At 51.5% G+C, this 25230-nt stretch overlaps 1 protein-coding gene across 1 annotated transcript; it reads left to right on the forward strand.

The window, feature by feature from the left end:
* Positions 1-6216: 6216 nt before the first annotated feature.
* On the forward strand, positions 6217-24930 carry DNAI2 (dynein axonemal intermediate chain 2). The gene is made up of 12 exons (XM_033089073.1): positions 6217-6405; positions 7818-7979; positions 8981-9102; positions 11788-11930; positions 12906-13019; positions 14915-15054; positions 15948-16070; positions 18734-18957; positions 20626-20761; positions 21265-21411; positions 22238-22459; positions 24201-24930. Exons 1-12 carry the CDS (start codon positions 6223-6225, stop codon positions 24285-24287), a joined length of 1803 nt encoding a protein of 600 aa, XP_032944964.1. The 5' UTR covers positions 6217-6222; the 3' UTR covers positions 24288-24930.
* The last annotated feature ends 300 nt before the right edge of the window (positions 24931-25230 follow it).

Raw genomic sequence — 25230 nt, forward strand, 5'->3', positions numbered from 1 at the left:
CAGAGGGGAAGCTGGAGTTAAAATTCCCATTTAGTGAACGAGAAGACTGAAGGAAGGAGTAAACGACCTGCCAGACCATAAGCAAACACGTCCCAAGCTCCGCATCATCAACCAGGGCTCAGGACTTCCGAGGCGCTCGCTGCAGTTTGCATTTTCTTCGGATCTTGCCCAGCGCGTGTTTGTGGACTTGGATACGCGCCTTGGCAAAGCCCGGAGAAACGTTTATCATTTACCGGTGTTTGGCTAACTTGTTGGTTAACTTTCCTCCTAATTCCAGAGACCTCCAGAAGAGGGAGGAGGGACTCGCGGCGCTCCCCAATTGTCAGAATGGGAGGTCCCGTGCTCCGGGTCGCCTCCGCGTCCCTGGGCCCCGCCCCCCGGGCCAGAGTTGCTAGGCAACGGGCAAACTCCGCGGTGGGAGCCGTTTGAGAGACGCTAGAGCCGGCACCGCGGCTCCGGCGCTACCCCGGCGGCCCAGAGCAGGAGCGGACCCAGAGTAAGGGTGGCGCCGGAGGACGTCTGGGGCTGAAGAGGAGAGAGGAGAGTAAAGGCGAGAGCCCCCAAGGGTAATAATAACCACCGATAGTGCAAGAAGTTCCTGGTGGGGGCGTCCTTCGGTGATAGCTCTGCTGGGTGGTGGATGCCAGAACCAGCGGTCTTAGGGTCCCCGCCCCATTGGTCCTCGCTGCTCTCAATACCCCCGAGTCACAGGACCCTGCAAGTTCTATCTAGACACTTTGCCGCCTGCACCCCTACTCCCAAGTCAGTCGGGTCCTGATACGGGTCCTAATACGCTCTGTTTCCTGGAGGGGGCGGGAGACCTCTAAAAAAGGGTTTACAGCGGAATGGATGGGAAATACAGCCTGGGCTGGGGTGGGGGAGGATTGGACGGGAAGAGAGTGCGCTGACGAGAATGGCGGGGTGGGAACTACCAGTGACTGAGCACCTCCGAGGTCCTTGTAAATGCGCCCTTTGGTCTATTCTTCCTCCCGGGAGCTGCGGGCATTCATTCTTATGCCTATTAGTGTATCACGCTCAAGTTCACACGGGTAGTTCTTCTTTCCAGCAACAACTTCCAAGTTTATCACATTCTCTTGAACCACAGAAATGCATTTTTCTCCCAGGTTTCAGACCCTGTATTTTCTCCTCTCAAATGACCTTGCTGTGTTTTGTTTTTCAAGTCAGAAAAGGAAGAGGAGGATTGGGGAGAGAGCTCTAGGGGAGAGCCCTGGGAGAGGGTTGGTGTCACATTCACACACTCAGCATGTGACAAAGGGAGCACTGGGCCCGTTGGCTGTGCCAGGCACTGGGAGTGGGGGTGAACAAAAAGACCACAGTCTTCGCTCAAAGGGACAGCGTTGTGGTGGGGTGAGCAGGTAAACAAGACCCACAGACCAAAATAACCCTGCAGTCCTGGGGACCTCTTCCCACAACCTCATCCTCTACCTGCTTGGAGCTCATCCCAGGTTGACCCCAGTGGGCTCAGCATGCCGTGGGGGGAAGCTCTGATGGGCGCTGGATTCCTGGGGACAACTGCCTCTTTTGAAGTGAATTCCAGAAGGTGCTTGAAGACTTAAGAAGGAGGGAAGGAAGCACTCCCCTTGCATCCCTGTCCTTCCAGGTGCCACAGAGAGCCCATCAGTCCACGGCACAAAGACTGGGGGCTGTCCCAGGGACACGAGGAAAAGTTCCCATCTTTATACCACCCTAGAGTCCAGTGGGGAGGGAAGGCAGCAACCCTGCACCTGCCTCCCGGCTAAGCTCTCACGCGGAATTCCTGGTTCCCAGCACTCCCTTGCCTCACACCCAGCTTGGAATGTGTTTTCATAATTGGTGAACATTTCCATCTGCCTACCCTGGGATGCTGTGTTTTTGATGTTTGGACCGGCTCATCTCTGGTTCTGGGTATTCTTGTGTTTGAGTCTCACTGCAGAGTTCCTCACACGTCTGGGTCTCGAGGTTCCCACGGATAAACAAGCTTCTCCCCCAACTCCCAGAGGGCAGTGGTAGTGCTCCTGCCTCCCTCTGATGCCGCTTTGCAGACAGCACTGCTTGGGGAAGCCCAGTCTGCACCACTGGTCTCGTCACCATGGGGAGAGACCCCTGCTCTGACTGACCTTGCTATTTATCTTCGCACCGTGCTAGCTTGTGAGAAAGTGCCCACCCTGGGTCCTTGAATGAGCTGTCTTCCCGTCACCAAGCCAGTCTTTAAATGTCCCCTCTGTCTGCCTCCAGCTAGAAAACAATGCCTCTGTTCTGTTCTCGCTCCTGGTTTGGCTGCCTTGGGAAGCACCAAGAAGGAAAGCAAAGCTGTTAAAAATATGATCTGGGCTAAAAAGGCTATCTTTGTCTTCCTGGAGTTTCTTCATGCTCTTGCTCTTCCTTGTATCCTCTAGGAGCCGGCTGTCTCATAGCAGTTGTCGTTTGTGTGTGTGTGTGTGTGTGTGTGTGTGGTGTGTGTGTGTGTGTGTGTGTGTGTTTAAGCAATTGTCTTTAACGGAGAAATAGGCAGCCCATAATGGCCTGAATCTGGCAGTGCTGTGGGGAGCCCAGGCGCAGCCCCCTTGTACCTCACCAATGTGCTGGCAGGCGGGAGAATTTAATTGAACGTGATTCTGTCTCCCAAGGCCCTGCACTTGTCCATGTAGAACCAACAATCTGTACTTCTGCAATCTGTGCTTCTGTGCCCACCCTCTATCCTCCAACCCGTTGCATCAACCCTTCCCAGATAGAAGAGTTTCCAAACTCCAAGAAAGAGGGGGTGTGGGGACAGAGCCCCAAAAAGCAGTTTCCAGGCTCTCGGCCTCATATAGAAAGGTGCTGGGTCAGGTAGTAAATGGCCATCAGCTGTGGCTAGTTGGCCGTCGGCTGTAACCAGTGAGCCATTGGGCACTAATATAACTGCCCTGGCTAAGCTAGCAGCAAATGGGGACTAGCAAGAAAATGGTGGCTGAGCCTGCAAGCGGCACAGTGAGGGTTGAGAATTGTGTTGCTCCTGGTTCCTGTGTCTCCAACCCAGCTGCCAGTGAGAGTATAGTGGTGTGACTCCCCTACCTATGGCTCCGTGGGTGTTCCTTTTTGGCCTCACCATGTCCTGCGTTCTTATGTGGGGAGCGGGAGCAGAGACCCCTCAGACTGCCCTGCACGACACATGGCACAGCGAGCAGGGTCCCCTGCACAACAGGGGGAAATACTGCTTTCTGTGGTCTGGTTTGGGTTGAGTTGTTCTAGGGCTGGGAGTGGGATTGGGCGGTGTGATCTTCAAGGAAAAATATATGTGGGTGTGAAGGGACCTAGGAGTTAACCCTCCCACCCTCACCCCTTCACCCCCTGCCCCAGCTGCTCCAGGACCCAAGACCACCCCAGGCACATGCTTCCAAGCTGTCCCACAGCTCTTGGTTCTACATCTCAGGGGTCAGCAGCCAGGGACACTGGTTCCTTGCAGCCCTGGGGTTGGGGGGAGGTAGAGCACTCATATGTCTCCTCCTAATATTTATCTGGGGTGATTGTAAAAGACAGATTGCTAGGCCCTACCCCAGACATATCGCCCATCATTTATGGGCGGGGCTGGGGAGAGGCTAGGAATCTCTGTATGTTGAATGAACATCCAGGTTTGAGAAGCACCACCTAAGAGATTAAGAGTCCTCACTGTAAACCCACATTTCTCAACTTGGCTGCACACTGGAATCACCCTGAGGAGTTTCAAAAATACTGCTGAGAGATTCTGATTTTGTTAGTCTGTGGTTCAACCTGAGCATCGTGATTTGATAAAGCCCGTCAGGTGTTTCTAAATGTGTAGCCAAGGTTAAGAATCTCTGCCTTAGAGCCAGACGTGTCCGGGCCCTGACTCTGCCTGGACTTAAGGACTGTGACCTTTGACAAGGTACTTGATCTCTCCGGGCATCAGTTTTTTCACCTATAGAATGAAAATGGTGATAACTCTTTGGGGAGCTGTGGCGGACGTGCATTCAGAGTGCCCGTAAACTGCGTTCACAGCGCTGGGGACCCAGTAGCTCTTTCTAGATTCTGGATACAAGTCTTTTATCAGATATATAAGTTGTAAATGTTTTCTCCAAGTCTGTGGCTTGTCTTTTCATTTTCTTAATCTTGCAAAAGTTTTTAATTCTGAATGAAGTCCAAGTTAAAAGTGTTTTTTTTCTGTTGTGGATCATGCTTTTGATGCTGTACTTAAGAAATCTTTTCCTAATCAGGGTCATGAAGATTTCCCTTTGTGTTCTTCCCACGAAATTTTATAATTTTAGCTCTTATATTTATGCCATTTTAAGTTATTTTTGTGTATGGTGTGAGGTCGGGGGCGGGGGGCAATGGTCATTCTGTTACATGTGAATGTCCAGTTGTCCCAGCACCATTTATTGAAAAGACCATCCTTTCTCCATTGAGCTGCCTTCATACTTTTTATCAAATAGCAGTTAACTGTAAATATAAAGGTTTATTTCTGAACTCTCAATTCCATTCTATTGACATATATGTCTATCCTTATACCAGTACCACACTATCTTGATTATTTATTTTTATTTATAGTTTTATTTATTTATGTTTGCTGAATGAGTAAGTGAAACAATGAAATTATAATCAGGAAAAATATAAAGCATGGAGTTGGCACTTATAAAACCTGCGAGTTTCTAGAAAAGTCTATGTAATTAGACTTTTGAAAAAATAGAATCATTTTGGGTATCCCAGAGACTATTCTTAGGCACAAAGTACAGTACAAAATTGCTTGGTAAAGTGAATTATCACTGTAGCATTTCTGTTGCCCTTCTTTATCTGTTTCCTAAGTTTGGCAATTTGTGTTTGGGTTTTACTTAAAGCAGGGGACACGTCCCCCAAGCATTTTCCTACCAGGTCTCCTTTTCATTCAAAGATAGCAACACCCACTTAGCGGCAAGAACCTAAGCTCTCAGACGTTGAAAGGCCTTCAGGTGTAAATCCTATCACAGCAAGGCTCTTGCAGTTATCTTCACCATGTCACCTGCAGCATCTTATCCAACAGCTTTTTTTCCCAGGGCTCCAGGTCGGCCCAGGAGCCTACAGACCCACAACTCGAGCCCTTGGGAACTATCAAAGGCACACTTCCTGAGAGTTACAAGTGGGCAGCCCATGGACAGCTCTGCTCAGCTCCATGGTTGACAGACCCCATCAGATGACCAGCCATTTAAGCCACTGGAAAGCATTCAGACCCCACAGGGTCTGTTGATGTGGCTAGGGTCAGAGGGGTCAAGGTCTCTTTGAGGGTAAGTTGAAGAGCAATCTGTGGGACCTTCCCACTGCATTTCTAAGACTTCCGGTTAGCACAGGTGAGAAACCACTTCTTGCACTGCATTCGAACCCTGGCTCTGTGGCTGCCGGACAACTTGCATTTCACCTTCTCAGCTTCCTGAGTGTGTCAGGGCTCAGAACGACCAAGTGGCCGAGCCAAGGTCAAGCAGCTGGTGAGTGGCAGGGCCAGAATCCAGCCTGTTTTTCCATTCCCCACTGTGCCTTTCACGACCAGTGGCACAAATCAGAGGGTTTCTCAAAGGCCGAACTATTCTGCCCGTTGAAGAAGTGGTCCGGCCGTCTCTCTTTCTTACTGGACTCCCAGCCCTGTCCTGGGATGCAGAGGGAGGAGTCTCGAGTGGGACCCCCAGACAGTGGTGGGGAGTACAGTCCGGTAACCTAGAACTCTGGGAATGGGTGCCTTTGGACAATCAGGGGGCTGGGTGGGACAGTTTTCAGAGAGGCCTGGGGCTCTCAAATCTGCAGTGCATGGCAAGGAACTTAGCCCGACATAATCGCCATTAGTACTTCCTCCTGCCCCACAATAAACATATTAGCTCAGTAAAAGCTGTATCATTCGGTGCGTAAGAGCTTTAGAGCCAGGCAGACCAGCTGTACCACTTATTAGCTATGCTATCGGGGCGAGGCACTCAGGGTATCTCCGAGCATCAGATTTCTCCAAAGTAAAACGCAGATTTTACCGTCCACCTCAGAGGGCAGTTGCAAGAACTGAACGAGGTAATGTTTAGTACGTGGTCATTACTCAATAAATGATTTTTTTAATGCACTCTCAGCTTCTGAACAAATCCCCTAGGACCCCTCCCCCCAACCAGACTGGGAACCTGGAGCCACCCCCGGGGAGGCCCATGGGGACCCGGAAGAAGCCAGGCAGGGCCCCTCACCACACCCGCGCACCCCGATTCTGCCCCTGCAGCAGCCGATACCATGGAGATCGTGTACGTGTACGTCAAGAAGCGAAGCGAGTTCGGGAAGCAATGCCACTTCTCCGACAGCAAAGCAGAACTGAATATTGACATCCCGCCCAACCCCCAGCTGGCCGAGCAGTTCATGGAGCGGAACCCCGTGGACAAGGGCATCCAGTGCTCCGTCAGCATGTCGGAACACGAGGTGGGTCTCTGTCCCGGCCCGGCCAGTGAGGCTGTGGCCTGGGCGGCTTTATGCACCTGGAAGCCAGGTAGATGCTGGAAGTGTGAGGGCAGACTCGGCCCCAAGACCCACCGAGTCGTCCCAGGGTCAGGAGGACGCCCCGCACCAACCAGTCCCTGGGCCAGGTGAATGTGAATCAAGATGTTCTCTCTCCCAGGGGTTCTGGTGTCACCTCTAAGATTCTTCTTAGAGTCGTTTTAGGCATTGGGTACAGGCGGGAGGAGTATTCCAAGGGAGCAGAGATTTCATACCTACACGCATCTGCCCAGCTGAGCAAAGGAAAGGGTGCCATTGGCAGTTCTGGTCAGAGGGGCCTCGGAGGGACGAGAACTGAGGGGTCATGTTATTGTTGGAGCTGCCATGGAGCTCCCTGCCTGTCTGTCCCAGGTGGTCAGCTCCTGACTGTGCCAGGAACTGCCGGGAGAAAATTAGCTTGAAGGAGCTAACCCCGCTGATCACATCCCAAATCCACGGAGTGAAAACCACGTTTGATTTAACCAAAACAATTTGTGGAAGGTCCTGATCACTCACAGTTCAAACGAACAGCGTGTCTTGCTTTCCCAGGACAAATTACTGTCACGGGGACCAGGGCGATTTGTCCATGGTGTAGCCAACTAAACCAGATGATGGCCATGAAGGTCACACCATGTTAGGGTCTCCTGTCATAACTCCGCCCTGTGAAGACTTCTGACTTTTGTGAGAGCTGGCTTATACATGGAATGGAGAAGGGGGTGATGTGGCTTACTGGGTACGGGGTCTCCATTTGGGGTGGTGAAAAAATTCGAGACCTAGACAGCGATGATGGTGGCATGACTTTGTGACTGTCCTTAATGCCCCCGACTTGTACACTTTAAAATATTTGAAGTAGTAAAATTTATGTCGTGTATTTTACAACAATTTTAAAAATGGGAAAAACATTTAAGGGGTAAAACTTCACCTATACCATCCTCCCTGTGACAGAGAATGGTCAAGGCACATCCAAACTCTTAACTGTTTCTGTGTTTCGATTCCTGTGACATTGTAAATGATAGGGAGGCGAACGATTGCTCCCTTATTTTTCCTCTGGGATCTCACAGAACAGATGCACGGGCCCCTCTGGGCCATTAGGAGTCACATAAGGTCAGCAGTAGATTTTCCACGGCCACTGGCATCAGCTGCAAAGCAGCTAGCTCCACACGGTGGCACTTCTATGCCCAACTGTGACTTCTGAAGCCCATGACCCCCTTTCTGGTACCTGAAAATATCGTGGCTTTGGCCAAGGGCATCTCGTTGGTCCGTCCCTGAAGGCTCAGCACCCGGGATCCTGGTTTGCAGAAGTGGCTGAATGCTTCCACCCGGGGCGTGAGTCTTCTTACCTGGGGCTCTCTGTTCAGGCCAACACAGAGCGGTTCGAGATGGAGACCCGGGGGGTCAACCACATCGAGGGGGGCTGGCCCAAGGATGTAAACCCCTTGGAGCTGGAGCAGACAATCCGCTTCCGGAAGAAGGTGGAGAAGGACGAGAACTACGTGAACACCATCATGCAGCTGGGCTCGGTGAGGCTTCCTTCAGCTCCGGCCACCACTCTGGTCCCCCGACTGCATGTCAACCCCCGAATGTGCCTGGCCCTGTGCTCGGCTGCTGTGGCTACTCAGGGGACGAACACCAGCTACCTTAAGGAAACTTCTATGTGGGAACAGGCAGACAGGTCCACCACAGCAGACCAAAGGGGAAGGTGGGGAGGTGCAGGGACTGAACAGGCTTTAGGAGGAGATTGAAAAGTGGCCCCTTTGGGCAAAGAGAACCCCAAAGAACCCCACCCAGCAGCTACCTGCCAATAGGGAAGATTCATTCATTCAACACGTTTGCGCCAAGCCTCTGCCAGGCACAGTAGAGATTGCAAAAAATGAAATTCACATACATCTGCCCCAGAGAGTTTATAATCTGTCAGAGGTCAAAGACAGATACAGAGATACCACCATATAAGGTAGAAAGGGATGCTCTAAGAGAAGAGGTGACATATCATTTGCCCCATAAGGAGGGAGAGTCAATTTCCTCCTGAAGGGATCAGGGAAGGCTTCCTGGAAGAGGTGGCACTTGAGCTTGGGCTTTTCCAGGCTGAACATTTGGAATAACGGGGAGGACACCTTGGGGAGAGGAACCAGGAGATGGGTGTGGTATATGAAGTCATTAATACTTCTGTTTGGCTAGAGCAGTGTTTCTTCACCTTTTCTTCATTGTTGTTCCCCAATGAGCCTTTTTAGACAGTGTCTTCTTAATTGCCCCATGAAATTTTAATGTCTCAGGTATACCGTATATCTCTTTGTGTACTGTATGTATATCTGTGCTTTGTTTATAAAAAGTAATCTTATTTTACCAGTAAGAACCAATTCCTACCCCCTTTGAGGGCCACGTTGTCCCCATTGAAAATACATGGGCTGGAAGGATGGGAAAAGACCACTAGATATTTCTTGTCCCTCCCAGACTCCATTTCAGCCCTGGTCAGTCTGAAAGGACCTCGTTTTACTGCTAAGAACTCCCGATGTGTCCTCCTCAGATCATGGAGCACTGCATCAAGCAGAATAATGCCATCGACATATACCAGGAATATTTTGATGACGAGGAAGTGGTAGAAGTCACAGAAGAGGCGCCCTCAGCCAAAACCATCAACGTTTTCAGGTATTTCTATAGCTAAGCAAATGCTGGCCAATCTCTGTCGCCTCTGTGGGCAGCCCAAACACGACTCCTTGCCCATCCCTCTGTGCTCCAGGCTTGATAAGGGACAGCAATAAAGCACCCAGCAGACAAGTGGGCCCCACCCTGGGGACAGGCCTGGTTAGTGGAAAGGGAGGACTCTGGCGAAAGACGAAGTGAATTTGCAAAGCTGTGTAGGGTCACTTCACACAATGTAGGGTGAGTACAAAGTGCAGAGCATCAGTGATCCAGCAGCCCTGTGGGCTACAGGACCCTTATCCCCCACCCTCGGGAGGAGCGTACCTGGGAGTGACCTCTATAGATAGCAGTTTGACAACAGGATTGTATCGCACAGGTATGTGTGTGAAATCACTATGTGCCTGGATATTCACTGCAGCAGGGCGTGTACTAGTCCAAGATGGGAAGCAAGTGAAATCCACCGGTAGGGGGCCTGGTTCTAGCAATACTGGGATGCCCACACAGTGGGAAACCGTGCAGCTGTCAAAATGAAAGAAAGAGGCAGCTCTTCATATGCCTATAGGGAGTGTTCCCAAGATGTACTTTGTGAAACCAAAGCAAAACAAACAAGCTGTGTAGAGAGCACTGCTTCTTGTTTGAAATACACCTATGTGTATGTGCATGGGTATATATATGTGTATGTATATCTGTGCTTTGTATATAAAAAGGAATGAACATGTATGTGCTTGAATTTGGAGAGGATACCTGTGATTTCGAGTGTCTAGTCTCAAATGCCAAGCCTGGAGGTTCATTTTGCTACCATAACCCATTGAAGGTCCTGGGAAGTGCTCGGCCCAGTCCCAGAATGATCAAAAAAACCCTTTTCTGAACCCCGGCTTAGTCATGGTGTGTAGAACAGGACCAATGACTGCCAGTAGGGGGCGTGCAGGAGAGGGGCCAAGGTGGGGCAGGGGTTGACCTTCCTGCTGCTCCAGCCCTGCTGGGGTCTGACCTTACATATGGACATCTGAGCAGAATGATGTACTAGAAATCATCCTCCACATTTGACAGATAAGGAAACTGACCCCAGGGACAGGAAGTGCTCAGGGCACATAGAGAGTGGGTGACCCAACTAAGGATGGAACTCGGGTCTCCTGGATCCCAGCCCACACTCTTCCTCCTATAATGATGCTCCCAGGGAGCAGTGAAGGGGATGAGTCACACAGTGAGAGAGTTACGTTGTTTCCACTCTCATTCATTCCTTCTGATTACTTCAAGGAGAAAGGTTCAGTTTGAGGCCATTAAGTCTTTAATACTTTCCTAACTTTTGCGCATTCTACTTCCTCTCCTCATTTTTAAAGTTAATAGTTCATTTTTCAGAGCAGTTTTAGGTCCACAGTCAAATTAATCGGAAAGAACAGGGAGTTCCCACATCTCCCCCCACCCCCCCGCCCGCTAACCCGACTGTCATCATCCCGCCTGCAGTGGTACATTTGTCACAATCGATGAGCCAACACTGGCACCTCATTATCAGCCGGTCTGAGTCTGTTAGGGCTGCTGGAATAAAATACCACCAACTACGTAGCTTATAAACAACAGATACCTATTTCTCACAGTTCTGGACGCTGGAAGTCTGAGATCAGGCTGCCAGCACGCCTTCCGTGTCGGGTGAGGACCCGCTTCCTGATTCACTGGTAGCCATCTTCTGCCTGTGAAGCTGCTTGGTGGAAGGGGTGAGGGAGCTCTCCGGAACCCCATTCCTAAAGGTGTGAAGCCCCTTCCTGAGGGCTCCATCGCATGACCTCATCACCTCCCAAAGGCCCCGCCATCCCATTGGGGGGTAGGTCTCAACATACGTATCTGGGGCGATGTGTGTGCTGAGTGGGGGGACAGCCTGTAGCACACCCCAAGTCCATAGTTTACATTATGGCTGACTCTGTGTCATGCAGTCTGTGGGTTTTGACAGAATTACCATACAGAATAGTTTCACTACCCTAAAAGTCCCCTATGTTCCACTTATGTATCCCTTTCTCTACCCAGACCTTTGCCAATGCCTGATCTTTGTGCTGTCTCCATGGTTTTGCCTTTTGCAGAATGTCATACAGTTGGAATCAGGATGTAGCCTTTTCGGATCGATTTCTTTCACCTAGGAATGTGCGTTGTCTCTACCGCGTCTTTTCATGGCTTGAGAGTTCATTTCTTTTTAATGCTGAATAATATTCTGATGTGTGGATGGATCACAATTTGTCCGTTCAACTACTGAAGGACATTTTGGTTGGTTCCAAGTTGTAGCAATTAGGAATAAAGCTGCTGTGAACATCTACGTGCAGGTTTTGGTGTGGACATGTTTTTGACTCATTTGGGCAAACACCAAGGAGCATGATTGCTGAATTCTCCACCCACCTTTTTATTTTAATAATAATGGGAAATCAAGCCTCAGGCTCGAAACTTTCAGCAAATGAAAACAGTAGACTGGAATTTACTGTTTTGTTTCCATTGTTTTAATTTTTATTATTAGCTTTTATTTATGGCTGGTGAGATCAGTTTTCCAACCAAGGCAGTCCTGTCAACTTCATTTTTAAAATAAATTTCTCTGCATGAATGTTTAAGTATGCTTAAATATATTTGAATATTTAAAAGAAAAAATTTAGTAAATGAGAAATGTGGGAAGCCTTGCACCCCAGACTTCTGCCTCTTTCTCTCCCCTTAAAGGGATCCCCAGGAAATCAAGCGATCAGCCACACACCTCTCCTGGCACCCCGATGGCAACAGAAAGTTGGCAGTGGCATATTCTTGCTTGAATTTTCAACGGGCACCTGAAGGCATGAGCCATGAGTCATACATCTGGGATCTGGGTGAGAAGCAGAGGGGCCCCCTGTGGCCAAGGAGGGCTGTGGGAGCAGGGCAGAGGCCAGCAAAGCAGGAAGGCAGGGGAGAGGATGGTAGGAGCAGCAGGCAGGGGACTCTCAGGGGGGAGACCGGGCACCCAGGAGGAAACCCGTCATCCCTTTCCTGTCTGGGTTTAGGCGCAGCCAAGCGGAGTCAAATTGGGGAAGCAGGAAACTCCATAATCAAGGCATTCGAGACCAGACCCCACCATGTCCCAATTCTGGGCCTCTGCAGAGCATATCAGAGTCCCCAGCAGACTGAGAGGGGACCCAAGAGGAAGGGGAGGGGACTCATCTCTGCCCCCACCCTTTCCTGCTTTCCTGGTCCTTGTCTTTAATTCATGGCCAGTAGGGGGCGGTGTGTCCCCCTGAGAACACAGACCATTGTTGACAGAGGGGCTCACTCCAAGGGCAAAGCCTGGCAGGTAGCAGGTGATGGTGGACATCAAGCACTCAGGCGTCCCTCGTTGTTGTCATTGTGAAAATAAACGTAAGCCCGTGTTCAGATGCAGGTGCCAGGCACAGAACTAAGCACTCTACACTCTTCAGCAGCTTGAAGAGTTCTCACAGCCACCTCATGGGGTGGGCTCCGTCGTTATCCCCAGTATACAGACAAGGAAACTGGTGCGCGGAAGTCAGGGGAGAGGACTTTACCTAAAACCCTGAGGACCAAAACTTCATTCCATGCCAAACCTGGAAAATGGACTAGAATTACAATTAAATACGCGCGCACACACGCGCACACACTCGCTCCTGATTCCCCCAAATTAAGCCATTATACGAGGAGATTCTAGCCACCGAGGACCAGAGATTGCAGCCTAGAGAAAGGCTTCCAGGTCCCCCCCAACTGTAGAAGGGGTTACATTGTTTGGCCCTGTCCTTTTCTTTCCAGGCCTGGTGGGATTTTTTTTCTTTCCTTCCCCTCCCACCCCTGCTTTATAGAAAACCCTAACAAGCCTGAGATTGTCCTGAAGCCGTCTTCTCCTCTTGTCACCTTGGAGTACAACCCCAAAGATTCCCACGTGCTCCTGGGAGGCTGCTACAACGGGCAGATTGGTAAGTGGGACAAGGGGACTTAGCCAGCAATTGCCTGGATGGAAAGACATTTCTCGCTGGGCAAGCTCTGAGTGAAGTCTAATACAGACAACCTCGCAAGTGGGGTCTTCCAGGGAACCACCAGACAGGTCAAATGATGACAGTTCTTTGGACAGGAGACTGAAAGAGCTCCAGCCGCACTCCGCCCCCTCCTGTGGCTACCAGGTCACTGGTGTTCACTGGGAATGCAGGATGTCATTTTCCAAGGCTACCACGGAAGTGGAGAGTGTAGGATCTTAAGTAGGACAAGTTGCAATGCAACAAAACTCACTGTTCGAACTAAGATTCGGCTGTTTTTCTTGAATCAGCACTCTCCGGATTACTGCAAGCACTTTGGCTAATTTCCACAAGTTCAGAAAAAGTTGACTCTGACCGTTTTTGCCAGTTTGCTCATTGTGTTTTTAGAGGAGGATATTTTCAGAGGTCCTTACTCCTCCGTTTTTGCTGATGGCACACCCAGAAAACAGTGTTTTGATTACTAGTGAGCTTGGAAGAAACCTGCCCACATGGGCTCTGAAGGTCTCTGCCTGCCCTCCCCCTCAGACCCTGAGGCAGCCAGATATGCACCCCCTGTCTGCACCCCAGGCTAGGAAAGGGCTCCCACCCTCCTACCTTCACAGGCTGCTCCCCTCCTTCCTCCAGGGCTGGGGGCCAGGATGGCTGGGTAGCTTCTCCTCAGGAATGCTCTGTGGCCAGGCTGCTTCCTGACTCTCTGAGGCCTCTCGTCTCCCTCTCAGACCTGCTGCCTCCTTCCTGGGGAAGCTGCCAGATTATGGAATAGATGTGGGCTCCATAAATCTCCCTGCCAAATTACCTGGGTGCTAGGGCTCTAAAAGACTGAAGCAGGATTTGCCATGATTTATTCAGGAGCCCTGCCTCACTCATTATTCATCACCCCTTTCGGTGGCTTTTCATGCCAGCTCAGACCAGCCCAGGCTCTGGTTTTCCGCTGCCTGTAAAGAGGATCGCAGTGGGACCAATCCTTGAGCACTGCTTTGTGCAAGGAGAGGAAAGCTTAGCTAAGAAATTTCTGGGCCAGGCTGGTCCAGGGCAAATGCTTTAGACTTGGAGTCCATAAATCAACATTTAATGGTCAAGCACTTTTGTTGTTGTTTTACAAAATCAGTTCTCCTAGGAACAGCTCTGAGTAACAGGATGGATCCTCACTGTGCACTCGTGGGAAAATGAAAGAAAAATCTATCAGGACAAAGAGTAGATAAGCTTCAAGTCTTTCTTGGTAAAACAGGAGAGGTGAGGCACCAGTAGTGGGTTGGAGGAAAAAAACTTTGTGAATTTTTTTTTGTTTTTGTTTTTCCCCATCAGAGGCAGCAAAGATACAGAGGATAAATGGGAATAGGTTTATGCAGCGCAGAGATTCACCAAAATGCTCTTACTTCCCGGAGACTTTCCCTGTGATGGAGGTGCTCCTCTCTGCCTGGCTTACTCCATCCCAGGCTCATCCTCAGTCTTAGTTCCCTCTCACTTCTTCCAGGAAGCTTTCCCTGACCACCCCTGTGGGTCCCCCACTAAAGCAATCACAGCATGGGCTGTACTTGCAGGTCCCCTCCCTGCCTCCCAGGGACTGTCCCTCTCAGTGGCTTCCCCCGGGGCACAGGGTGATGCTTGACACGTGATAGGGGTGCAAAGAATGAATGAAGCGTGCACTCTGGGAGTCTTTCCGTGGAGGAGCTTGGAGGGCCGGTAGGAAACTCAGGCTGGTTTGAACCTAGCCCTGATTCTAAAAAACCACATACCTGCCAAACCAAGAGAAGCAGCTCCCTTCTCTCCCCTGCTCCCTGCACTAGGGAATGAAGCCTGTGCCCCCGTTCACCTCCCTCTCATCTTCTTACCTGCAGCCTGTTGGGACACCCGGAAGGGCAGCTTGGTGGCAGAGCTGTCCACTGTTGAGTTCAGCCACCGAGACCCCGTGTACGGCTCCATCTGGCTGCAGTCAAAGACGGGCACTGAGTGCTTCTCGGCGTCCACGGATGGGCAGGTACCCACCGTCCAGGTGCTGTCACGGGTGGGAGGGAGATGGGGAGCAGGAGCGGTTCCCTGGTTTCCCATCAGAATCACCTGGGAACGTTTCCTTTTGCATCTTATTTGCAAATTGCAAACTAAGTAATACACACACCTGGAACAAAATCCAAAAGGTACAAGAGGGCAGACAGTAGAGTGCCTTCCTCCCACCTCTGCCTGCAGCCCCTGCAGTCACCCTCCCCGCAGGCATTCACCCACATCGCCTTCTTCCATTTGCCCTCAGGGATCGTCTCTGCACACGGAAGCAAACATATCTGTCTTCTTCGCTCTCTTTTTGCTCCCTGACACGTTGCTCTGCACGTGTTTTTCATGTAGCATGTCATGGAGACGATTTCGTGTTTCACGAAGCTCTGCCCCATGTCGGTCACGGACCGCATTGGGTATGCTACAACTTATTTAAGTGGATTTTAATATTTTGTTCTTTCCCCCCAAAATACAGCAGAGAGTGTGCGTGTGTGCAGATTGTTGCACGCATACATTCGCGGCATACATTTCTGGGATTTCTGGGTCAAAGCGTATGTGCATTTATAGTATCGCTATATATTGCCATATTGTGGGGAGCCTTTGAGAATACAGAGTCCAGGGCCCACAACTGGTGACTTTGATTCAGTAGGCCTAGGGTGAGGCTCTGGCTTTTATGCTGCTTCCCCGTGACTCTGATGACCAGGAGGTTTGGAACTGTGGACCAGAGCAGTCATTCTCAAAGCGTGTTTGTTCCCGCAGGTTACTGGTATCCTCTGTCAGGCACCCTTTTGTGCCGTAGGAGCTGGCCCTTAGGAGTTGGAGGGGTGAGGGAGGCAAAAGCCAGGAGAATCGAGGGACCTCAAAGTCTCCTGCTTCTTCCATCAGGTCATGTGGTGGGATATTCGAAAGTTGAGTGAGCCCACTGAGGTGGTGATCATGGATATTACCAGGAAGGAGCAATTGGAAAATGCCTTGGGGGCCATCTCCCTGGAATTCGAGTCTACTTTGGTGAGCGTCCCTTCCCTCCCTCCCTGACTTCCATTAGCAGGACAGCCCGAGCCAAGGGCGGGCTGTGGCTGGTGGATCAGATGCTTATGGAGCCCAAGCTGCTGCTTGCCTTGTGCACTGCTCCAGGGACCATTATCCTAGACCTGTGCGGTCTTTACAAGAACTCTCCAGCAGGTGGCAGCAGAGCTTCTTGAGGAAAGAAGCCCTTCTAATTCCCAGGAGGTCATTATTTGGCCAGTGGCTGGGCTGAATAGAAGAGAAGGCAAGCTTTCAGACAGGACTAGATTCCAGAAAAGCCCCATTCTATGTAAGAGGCCTGCGCAGGACCAACAACAGGAAGCCAAGCTCTGCCTTGCGTGGGACCCTAGGCTGGTTATATCACTACCCGGAGGGAAGAAAAAGGTGTTGGAGAGGGAAATGAGATCAGAGGAGTCTCATAGGAAAACCACATCATAGGCATAATTACGGCATTTAGTAACTGAGAAGAACAGTAAACAAATATCAGAGTTGAGTAGTAATGTGAATGTGTCAGAGGAAGGAAGCTTCTAGAAGCAGCAAATTAAGATTCCCTCCAAAGCAAGAAAACAACTTTCTCAGACAGCTCTTGGCTAGGGCTGGTTCCTGGTTTATGTCTCACTGAAGCCGAGGCCTGGCTTTCTTGTGGGATTGTCAGTGGTTTGCCTTCGGGTCATGCGACGTCATTCCTAGGCCTTTACGAGGTGGAGATGCTCTGGCCTCACCCCTGCCCTGGGAGACCTCACCCAAGGCTGGTGGATGAATGCCGATGGGGTGAGGTAGAAGACAATTTAACTGGCCCTCAATCCTGGACATAGAAGGCAGGGTCAGAAGGACTCAGAAAAACATTCTATCCTGGAATCGGGGGGTTTTAGGCCGAGTGCTGGATGTCATGGCCACGCCGCCACTAGTCCCCAGCTCCCCATGCCTGTCACTGAGTGCACACTGTGTGCGGGACGCTTGTCACTGCCTTACGTGACCGCCCATGACAATCGTATGAGGTAATGTTATTATCCCTACTTTACTCAGATAAACACAGTGAGTCTTAGGTGAAGTCATGTGCTGTAGAACCTGAAGCTGGGGCTCAACCAGGGCTCTGATTCTAAGGCCCAGGCCCCCCACCCCGACCCCACCAAGCAGTCTGAGGCCGGAGGCACGATGGGCCATCGGAATCTGGGTAGCTGACCTGCCTCGTAGCTGGCAGGAGCCCTGCAGTTTACTTTGTTTCTTACTTTTCTGGGCCTCTTAAGCTGCATCTCTTCACTTACCTTTGACCTCCAACTTGTAGTTCAGTTATTTTTTTATTTTATTTTTTTTTAAAGATTTTATTGGGGAAGGGGAACAGGACTTTATTGGGGGAACAGTGTGTACTTCCAGGCGTTTTTTCCAAGTTGTTGTCCTTTCAATCTTAGTGGTGGAGGGCGCAGCTCAGCTCCAGGTCCAGTTGCCAGTTGCTAGTTGCAGGGGGCGCAGCCCACCATCCCTTGCGGGAGTCGACACCGGCAACCTTGTGGTTGAGAGCCCATGCTCCAACCAACCGAGCCATCCGGGAGCTCAGTGGCAGCTCAGCTCAAGGTGCCGTGTTCAATCTTAGTTGCAGGGGGCGCTGCCCACCATCCCTTGCTGGACTCTAGGAGTTGAACCCGCATCCTTGTGGTTGAGAGCCCACTGGCCCATGTGGGAATCGAACCGGCAGCCTTTGGAGTTAGGAGCACGGAGCTCTAACCGCCTGAGCCACCGGGCCGGCCCCAGTTATTTTTTTTTTAATTGTAGTGAAAAACTCATAACATAAAATTTACCATCTGAACCATTTTTAGGTAGACAGTTTAGTAGGGTTTGGTATATTCACGCTGTTGTACTACGGGCCTCCAGAACGTTTTCGTCTTGCTAAACTGAAACTACACCATACCTATTAAGCAGTGACTCCGCATTTCTCCCTCCCCCCAGACCCTTCCACTTCCTGTCTCTATGAATTTGACTCCCCCAGGTGCTTCATTTAAGTGGACTTTTAACGGTGTTTGCCTTTTTGTGGCTGGCTTATTTCACATAGCATGCTGTCCTCAAGGGTCACCCACATTGTAGCTCGAATCAGAATTTCTTTCCCTTTTCAGGCTGAGCCATATTCCACCATATGGTTATGCCACATTTTGTTTATCCACTCATATGTCGATGGACATTTGGGTTGCTTTCACCTGTTAGCCGTGGTGAAGAATGCTGCTATGAACACGGGTGTACAGCGTAACCCAATTTGTTAGGTAGTAGCTGGAGGTGGGCTCTTCTAGACTTGTGGTTTACATTATTCATTCAGTCATGTATTTTATCTGTAAACAGACATTCAGGATCTTTATGGCAAAACACATATTGGATGCAAGGGTGCTACATGAAGAGGGCTGGTGACGAGACTCCCCAGGGACTCGAAGAGTTTGGGGAGGGAACTTCTTTAAACATGGGGCCCTTGAGCAGGTTCTAAAAAAAGGGTGGGATCTGAGGGGGCTGGGAAGGGGGGCAGCTCTCTAGGAGCAGGTGGGACAAGCCTGAGCAGGGGCTTAAACCGAAGGCCCAACCCAGAACGCTGCTCGCCATGCCAGTTAAGCCCCAAGCTAATGTTTCATGAACACTTTGGCTCCTGTGTCACCCCCTCTCCACAGCCAACCAAGTTCATGGTGGGCACTGAGCAAGGCGTTGTCATCTCCTGCAACCGCAAGGCCAAGACGTCGGCCGAGAAGATCGTGTGCACCTTCTCTGGCCACCACGGCCCCATCTACGCCCTCCAGAGAAACCCGTTCTACCCGAAGAATTTCCTGACCGTTGGCGACTGGACTGCCCGCATCTGGTCAGAGGACAGCCGGGAGTCGTCCATCATGTGGACCAAGTAAGGGGGGAGGTTGGGGGTGGGAGAGGGATGCAGGAGGGTGGAGGAGACAGAGGGGACCAAGCCCAGCCCCCAGGAGTGACCTGAGCCTTTGTGTGTCCACCGGTAAAATGGAGAAAACCACCCTTCCGCAAACACCTGAGCTTATACCAGCAAGCAGCCTGATTCAGCCACTTCACAAAGGAATGCGCTTCAAACCTCTTGGATTAGTAAAAAAACAGCCATGTGTTACTATTCATGACCCTCAAGACAACCGAAGAGTGGGTCGCGTTATTCTTCTGTCACCTCATTGTGTGAGGGAACCGAGCTACGGGGAAGCAAAGCCGCTTGCTCCTGCTCTCCCAGCTGGTGACTACATTTTGTTTATCCATTCAGAGGTCGATGGACACTTGGGTTGCTTTCAGCTCTCAGCTCTGGTGAAGAAGGCGGCTGTGGACACAGGTGTACAATGTAGCCCAGTTTTTCAGGGAGTAGCTAGAGGTGGCGGGGGCTCTTCTAGACTCGTGTTGTGCATTATTCAATCAATCATGTACTTTATTTGTAAACAGCATCCAGGATTTTTATGGCAAAATGCCTGGTGGATATATTGTTTAGAGGAACCGCCATACTGTTTTTCATAGTCACTGTACCAATTTACATCCCCACCAAGAGTGCATGAGGGTTCCCTTTTCTCCACAGCCTCACCAACACTGGTTATCTTTTGCTTTTCTAATAATAGCCATTGTAACAGGCAAGGTACTATTTCATTGTGATTTTGAGTTGCATTTCCTGGATGATAAGTGATGTTTGCGAATCTTTTCATGTACCTGTTGGCCATCTGTATGTCTTTTTTGGAGGAATGTCTATTCAAGTCATTTGCCTGTTTTTAAATTGAGTTCTTTGGTTTGGGATTTTTTTTTTTTCTGCCACGGAGTTGTATGAGTTTCTTATATATTTTGGATATATTAACCCCTTATCAGATATATTGTTTGCCAATGTTATCTCCCATTCCGTAGGTTGTCTTTTCCTTTTGTTGATCGTTTCCTTTGCTGTGCAGAAGCTTTTTATTTGTTGTAGTCCCACTTGTTTATTTTTGCCTCTGTTGCCTGTGCTCTTGGTGTCATATCCAAAAACTCATTGCCAAGACCAGTGTCAGGGAGCTTTTTCCATATGTTCTCTTCTAGGAGTTTTACGGTTTCAGGTCGTACATTTAAGTCTTTAATCCATTTTGAGTTGATTCTTGTATATGGTGTAAGATAAGTTTCATTCTTCACTGCAGAAATCTTTGAAAATCTAGATTGAACCATGTAGGAAGTATAACACTCTCCTAACCTCAATATTATGAACTTTTCTGGGGACATCCTTCCCGTAACTGCTTTCAATGAGTCCCACGACTGGGGCACTGGGCCCTGCTCCAGAGCACGTGCCAGTTCCCGGGAGTTAGCTGTGGAGAAAAGCCACTGGCCGGCCCATGGGAAGTACCAACCCACAGCCCTTTAAAGCCCAGCCCGTGAGCTGTGGGTGGGTGAGGTTGTCATGGCTAGAAGTCAGACACGAGGAAGAACTTCCTGTTCAGCCACAAGCCCCTGGAGCCCAGGAGGGACTGGGTGAGCATAGCTGAGGCTCAGTAGCCTCGCTGTCCCTCCCAACCATAGCGGCCCCTGACTGGTGACATCCTGCTCCCCACAGGTACCACATGGCCTACCTCACTGACGGCGCCTGGAGCCCAGTGAGACCGGCAGTTTTCTTCACCACCAAGATGGACGGGACCCTGGATATCTGGGACTTTGTGTTCAAGCAGTGTGACCCCGCCCTCAGCCTGAAGGTCATGTACACCCCCCTGCCATGCTTCTAGGTCCTCAGGCCCTGCGGGCACAGCAGACTCACCTGAGGGAAATTTTAAAAGGGAAAAAAAGCAGATGCCTCGCCTCTCCTCCCCCAGGCCTATTCCTTCAGAAGCCCTGGGCGCAGCCCTGGCAGCGGACTCTTCCAGCCTGGGCTAATGTTATATTAACACAGCCAGAGCTGAGACCTGCGGGCTGGGGGCCATGGACGGACTTAGGGTTTGGGACCCTGCAGGATGAATGTGAGGCTTGACTGAAGGGGTAGCGTGGGGTGGGGGTGAGGTGAGAGGTGAAGCCGGAGATGAAGGGTCTTGACAGCCAATCTCAGAGTGTGAACTTCATCCTGAGGGTCGTGGGGACCTACCATGAGTGACTGAATGGGGCCCCTTGGCTAAGCCTCCCCAGGGACCAGATACTCAGACAAACGAAGCATTACTTTGCTCCTCCCTCTCTCCCACCTGGGTCTGTCTGGATCCTCCAACAGGTGTGTGATGAGGCACTCTTCTGCCTCCGGGTGCAAGACAATGGGTGTTTCATCGCCTGTGGCTCCCAGCTGGGGACAACCACACTGCTGGAGGTATCGAATGGGCTGTATACCCTCCAGAGAAATGAGAAGAACACGGCCTCTTCCGTAAGTGCCCCATGCCAGGGACGAGGCACGCTCCAGTTCCTGTGTTGACCTGGCCCCTGGCAGAGCAGGCTCGTCAGAGCAACACATGGCCCCTCCCTCTCACCTCCTGGGAAATGGTGGATATTTTGGGGGAGGCAGCGTGGTGTCTTTAAGTGAGCACTGTAAGTAGGTGTTGGGGCGTCTGAATCCTCCCTGGCTTAACCACTAAGCAGCTAAGTGGCCTTGGGCAAGTCATTTTACCTCTCCAGACTTCAGTTTTTCAGCCGTCCATCAGAGAGGTTTGACTAGGTCAGTTTGTCCGGTGTCAAACAATTTATTTTTTGGCAGCAGAATCTGTCAGATGAAGGCTAAGGAGACTGCCCGTAGAGGAGACAGATAGAGGGGGATTGCCCTGGGGATGGGGAGCTGGGGAGCCCGGGGCTGTGATTCCTCACTACACATCAGCCCGGTGGATCGCCTGGAGGCACCTCCCCAGAGCAGCGGGGCACACTGTGGAAATGAAAACCCCTGGTGCTGAGAGCTGGGAGACCCTCCTGGCTCTGTGTGACACTGGTCCCACCTTGAGCCGGTCCTTCCCGGGCCCAGGGCCGCCATGTTGCGTTCTTCAGGCTGTTGTCTATGTTCTTGGAAGTCCTTGGAACCGAGGAACCTGTCACCCTGCTCCCCCCCTCCTGACTGCAATGTTTAGCCCTCCTTTCTTGCCATTAGCCCTGAGTACAGGCCTCTCTGGAGGCTGCTGTGAGTAGAACGAGGAGAAGCTGGTTTGGGCCCCGTGCTGGGAGCCCCGGCCCCTCCCCACGGGCCTCTCTGTCCCTGTGTGCCCCAGATATTTGAGCGTGAGACCCGTCGGGAGAAGATTCTGGAGGTAAGGCACCGAGAGATGCGGCTGAAGGAGAAAAGCAAAGCGGAGGGCAAGGATGACGAGCTGAGGGAGGAGGTGCCCTCCATAAACCTGGAGGAGCTGGTCTCCAAGGCCGAGGAGGAGTTCTTCAACATCATCTTCACGGAGCTGAAGAAGAAGGAGACGGCAGCCATGAAGCCCAAACCTGTAGGGGCCTCGAGCAGGGCCCGGGGGCGGGGGAGCCCCAGCACCTGGGTTCTGCCTGTTTGCTGGCCTCCTGGGTGACCTCGAGCAAGTGGCCTTGCCAGGTGGACATAAGTTTGTCCATCTGGCAAATGGAAGCAATTACTCCCAATCCTCCCAGGGAATCCTGAGTCTCCAAACGGACTTCAAACTCCGTGGGGGCAGGAGCTGTACTCCGGGCTTTCCAGAGTCCTCCTCTCCCTCCCACGCGTGTGACCAACTGAGTGAGACGGGGGCTAAGTGAGGTGTCAGATAAGAGTGAGCCTGGAGGCCCGTGGAGGAGGTGGCTGTGGCAGCGTGACCTGGAGGGTGTTCTGCTGACCCCGCCTGCTGTTGGGGGTGGGCTCTGTGCTGAGCTCACGTGTCCATGGACTCGTCGAGCTGGAACAAAGGGGCCGGTCACTTTACTTCTTGGTTCCTCAATTTTCATCCAGAAAATGAGGAGATCAGCTAGAAAGATGGTATCTGGTCACCTTCCAGGCCCTTTTCTGCACCAGAGGACAGAGAAAGAAAAAGACATTGTCAGTCTGGGTCATTGCCTTTAGGGACCCACAGATAAGATGCCAAGGTGGCAAAGAGTGAAAAGAGCAGCTTGGAGAGAAAAGGACCAGCGAGCATGTACCCATGTCTACCCTGGCGAGCAAGACCAGCTGTATTATTTGGGGGCATGGCCCAGTGCAAAATGAACATGGGGGGTCCCTTGTTCAAAAAGTCTTGAGACTTTCAAGACAATGAATGACAGCAGAACATGAAGCCAGTGTGAGGCCCTTGGAAGCACCCCGTGGGTCCGTACAGGGCGCCTGCTCAGGAAGCTGGCCCCGCTTGGAAGAGCTGTGTGGCAAATTCTTGAGCACTAATGGAGAGGCCAGGGTGAAGGAGGATGGGTGAGCACACAGAGAGGATAGATAACTGGTTCCACCTCTGACGTCTTCCCTCTTCTGTCTCCCTCTCACTGAGCCTAGGGACAGGCTATGATTTCACAGGCACAGTTTGCATTTGGAAGTCTTCAGATATGAGTGGCTTTATTCTCACACTATCTGTGTGGAATAGGTGGGGCAGAGCCCTCCCTCCATTTATGACAGAGGCGAGACTGGACCCACAGCCCTGGGCTGCCCCACCCATCACCCCGGGGCCCTCCAGCCTTCCAGAAGGCAATGCCAGCATTGGCCACCTTCCACAGAAAGGCAGCTCACAGACACCGTTCTTGGTGCTGAGGTTCTGACAGGCGTTCTTCACAGCAGCTTAGGCACACTAGACGGGGCCTCAGAAGGGTTCCGGTTCACAGGACTTGGCCCCCTCCCTCTTCTGCCCCCACATACTTCCTGCCTCTCTCTTAGTCTCTGCATTTGGCCAGAAATTCTGGGGTCAAAGCTTAGAAAGCACCGCTATGTCCTTACACCCATTATTTCTAATCCCAGTCACACCCCCCTGAGCAATCGTGCCCACTTTACAGGCGAGGGGACCAAGCTGACTCGGAGGAGCCAGCCGACGTCACCAGGCAGCAAGTGGCAGAACCAGGACTTGTACCCGAGTCTGGGGGACGCCTCTGCGTGCCCGCCGTCCACACCTACCAGACCCTCGTGGCCTCGGTGCTGGCAGCCAGGCCCCGGCCATCTGGCTGCTTTTGGCCTCCGGGGGTTAACTTCACAGGGTGCAGGGAGGGCCTGCCCCCCACCCACAACGCAATGCTGTCTTTCCTTTGCAGAAACAACGTAAGATGGAGGGAGATGAGGAGGTGGAGGAACAGGACGAGGAAGAAAAAGAAGGGGCCTCTGAAGAGACTCCAGCCTAGAAGGTCAGCCTTGCCTACGGCCCCCTCAACCATGTGCCTCCATCTCCCACCTCTTGGCACTGCCCTGGTTTTACAAGTGGGAGGCTGACCTCCTCCCTTACAGTGTTACTGGGGTGAGGGCAGGGGGAGCAAAGGGGCCCCGACCCAGCCCCCACGACCCACAGATTGCTGGCCCACACTAACTCACTGACCCCTGTCCTCAGCAACCCCTGGGAGGGGAGAAGGGGCAGGGTGCATCCCTGAGATGGGTGCCCCTGTCTCAGCCACGCCGGCCAGCTCCACCTCAGGTCCCACACAGCTGTCAGCCTGGCCCTGCACGTTCCTTTGATTCAGCTTCTCAAGGGCTTTCCCTCCATCATTTTCCTTCACAAGCTTGCAAAGCCTCACTGGGCTTGTCGCAGCCGAGACAGGGCCTTGGACAGAGCTGGGGGCGAGGTCTCTCCTTCTCCCTTCTTCACCCTCCCTGTCCACAGACAACCCAAGGAACAGAAAGCCTGTCCACTCTAAGACGTCTTTCCAAGCAACTCTCCCAGCCATGTTTACCTCCAAGAACGTGAGAGTAGATCAATGAATCGAGCTTGGTTATTCTTATGCTCTGCAAGCTTTCTATTATCTTAATTCTTGTAAAATTAAATTAATAATAACAAGGCTAACCATTAGTCTTATTATGTATTCTGCACTGACAGCTTTTCATGTTATCTCGTGTAATTCCTTTCAAAAGTCCCTGAATGTTTGTACTCTGGTTACCCTCACTCTGCAGAGGAAGAAACAGGTTCCGGGAGAGGTATGGGGACCTGCCCAGGCCACGGGGTGGGTGAGGGCAGAGCAGGGCAGGAGGCCAGGCAGCTCACTCACAACCCTGAATGTCAGTCACCTGTAGCCAGGCACTGGGTAGGTCCCACAGGGGCCCCCATAGACTCCCCTGAAATCAGGGCACAACAAA

This window comes from Rhinolophus ferrumequinum, chromosome 21 (genome assembly GCF_004115265.2).
Source record: "Rhinolophus ferrumequinum isolate MPI-CBG mRhiFer1 chromosome 21, mRhiFer1_v1.p, whole genome shotgun sequence".
NCBI classification, from domain to species: domain Eukaryota; kingdom Metazoa; phylum Chordata; class Mammalia; order Chiroptera; family Rhinolophidae; genus Rhinolophus; species Rhinolophus ferrumequinum.

Coding starts and splice junctions, on each gene's coding strand:
- DNAI2 (XM_033089073.1), top strand. CDS start 6,223: ATGGAGATCGTGTACGTGTACGTCAAGAAGCGAAGCGAGTTCGGGAAG. Junction 9,103..11,787: donor AAAACCATCAACGTTTTCAG/GTATTTCTATAG, acceptor CTCCCCTTAAAG/GGATCCCCAGGAAATCAAGC. Junction 20,762..21,264: donor ACCCCGCCCTCAGCCTGAAG/GTCATGTACACC, acceptor ATCCTCCAACAG/GTGTGTGATGAGGCACTCTT.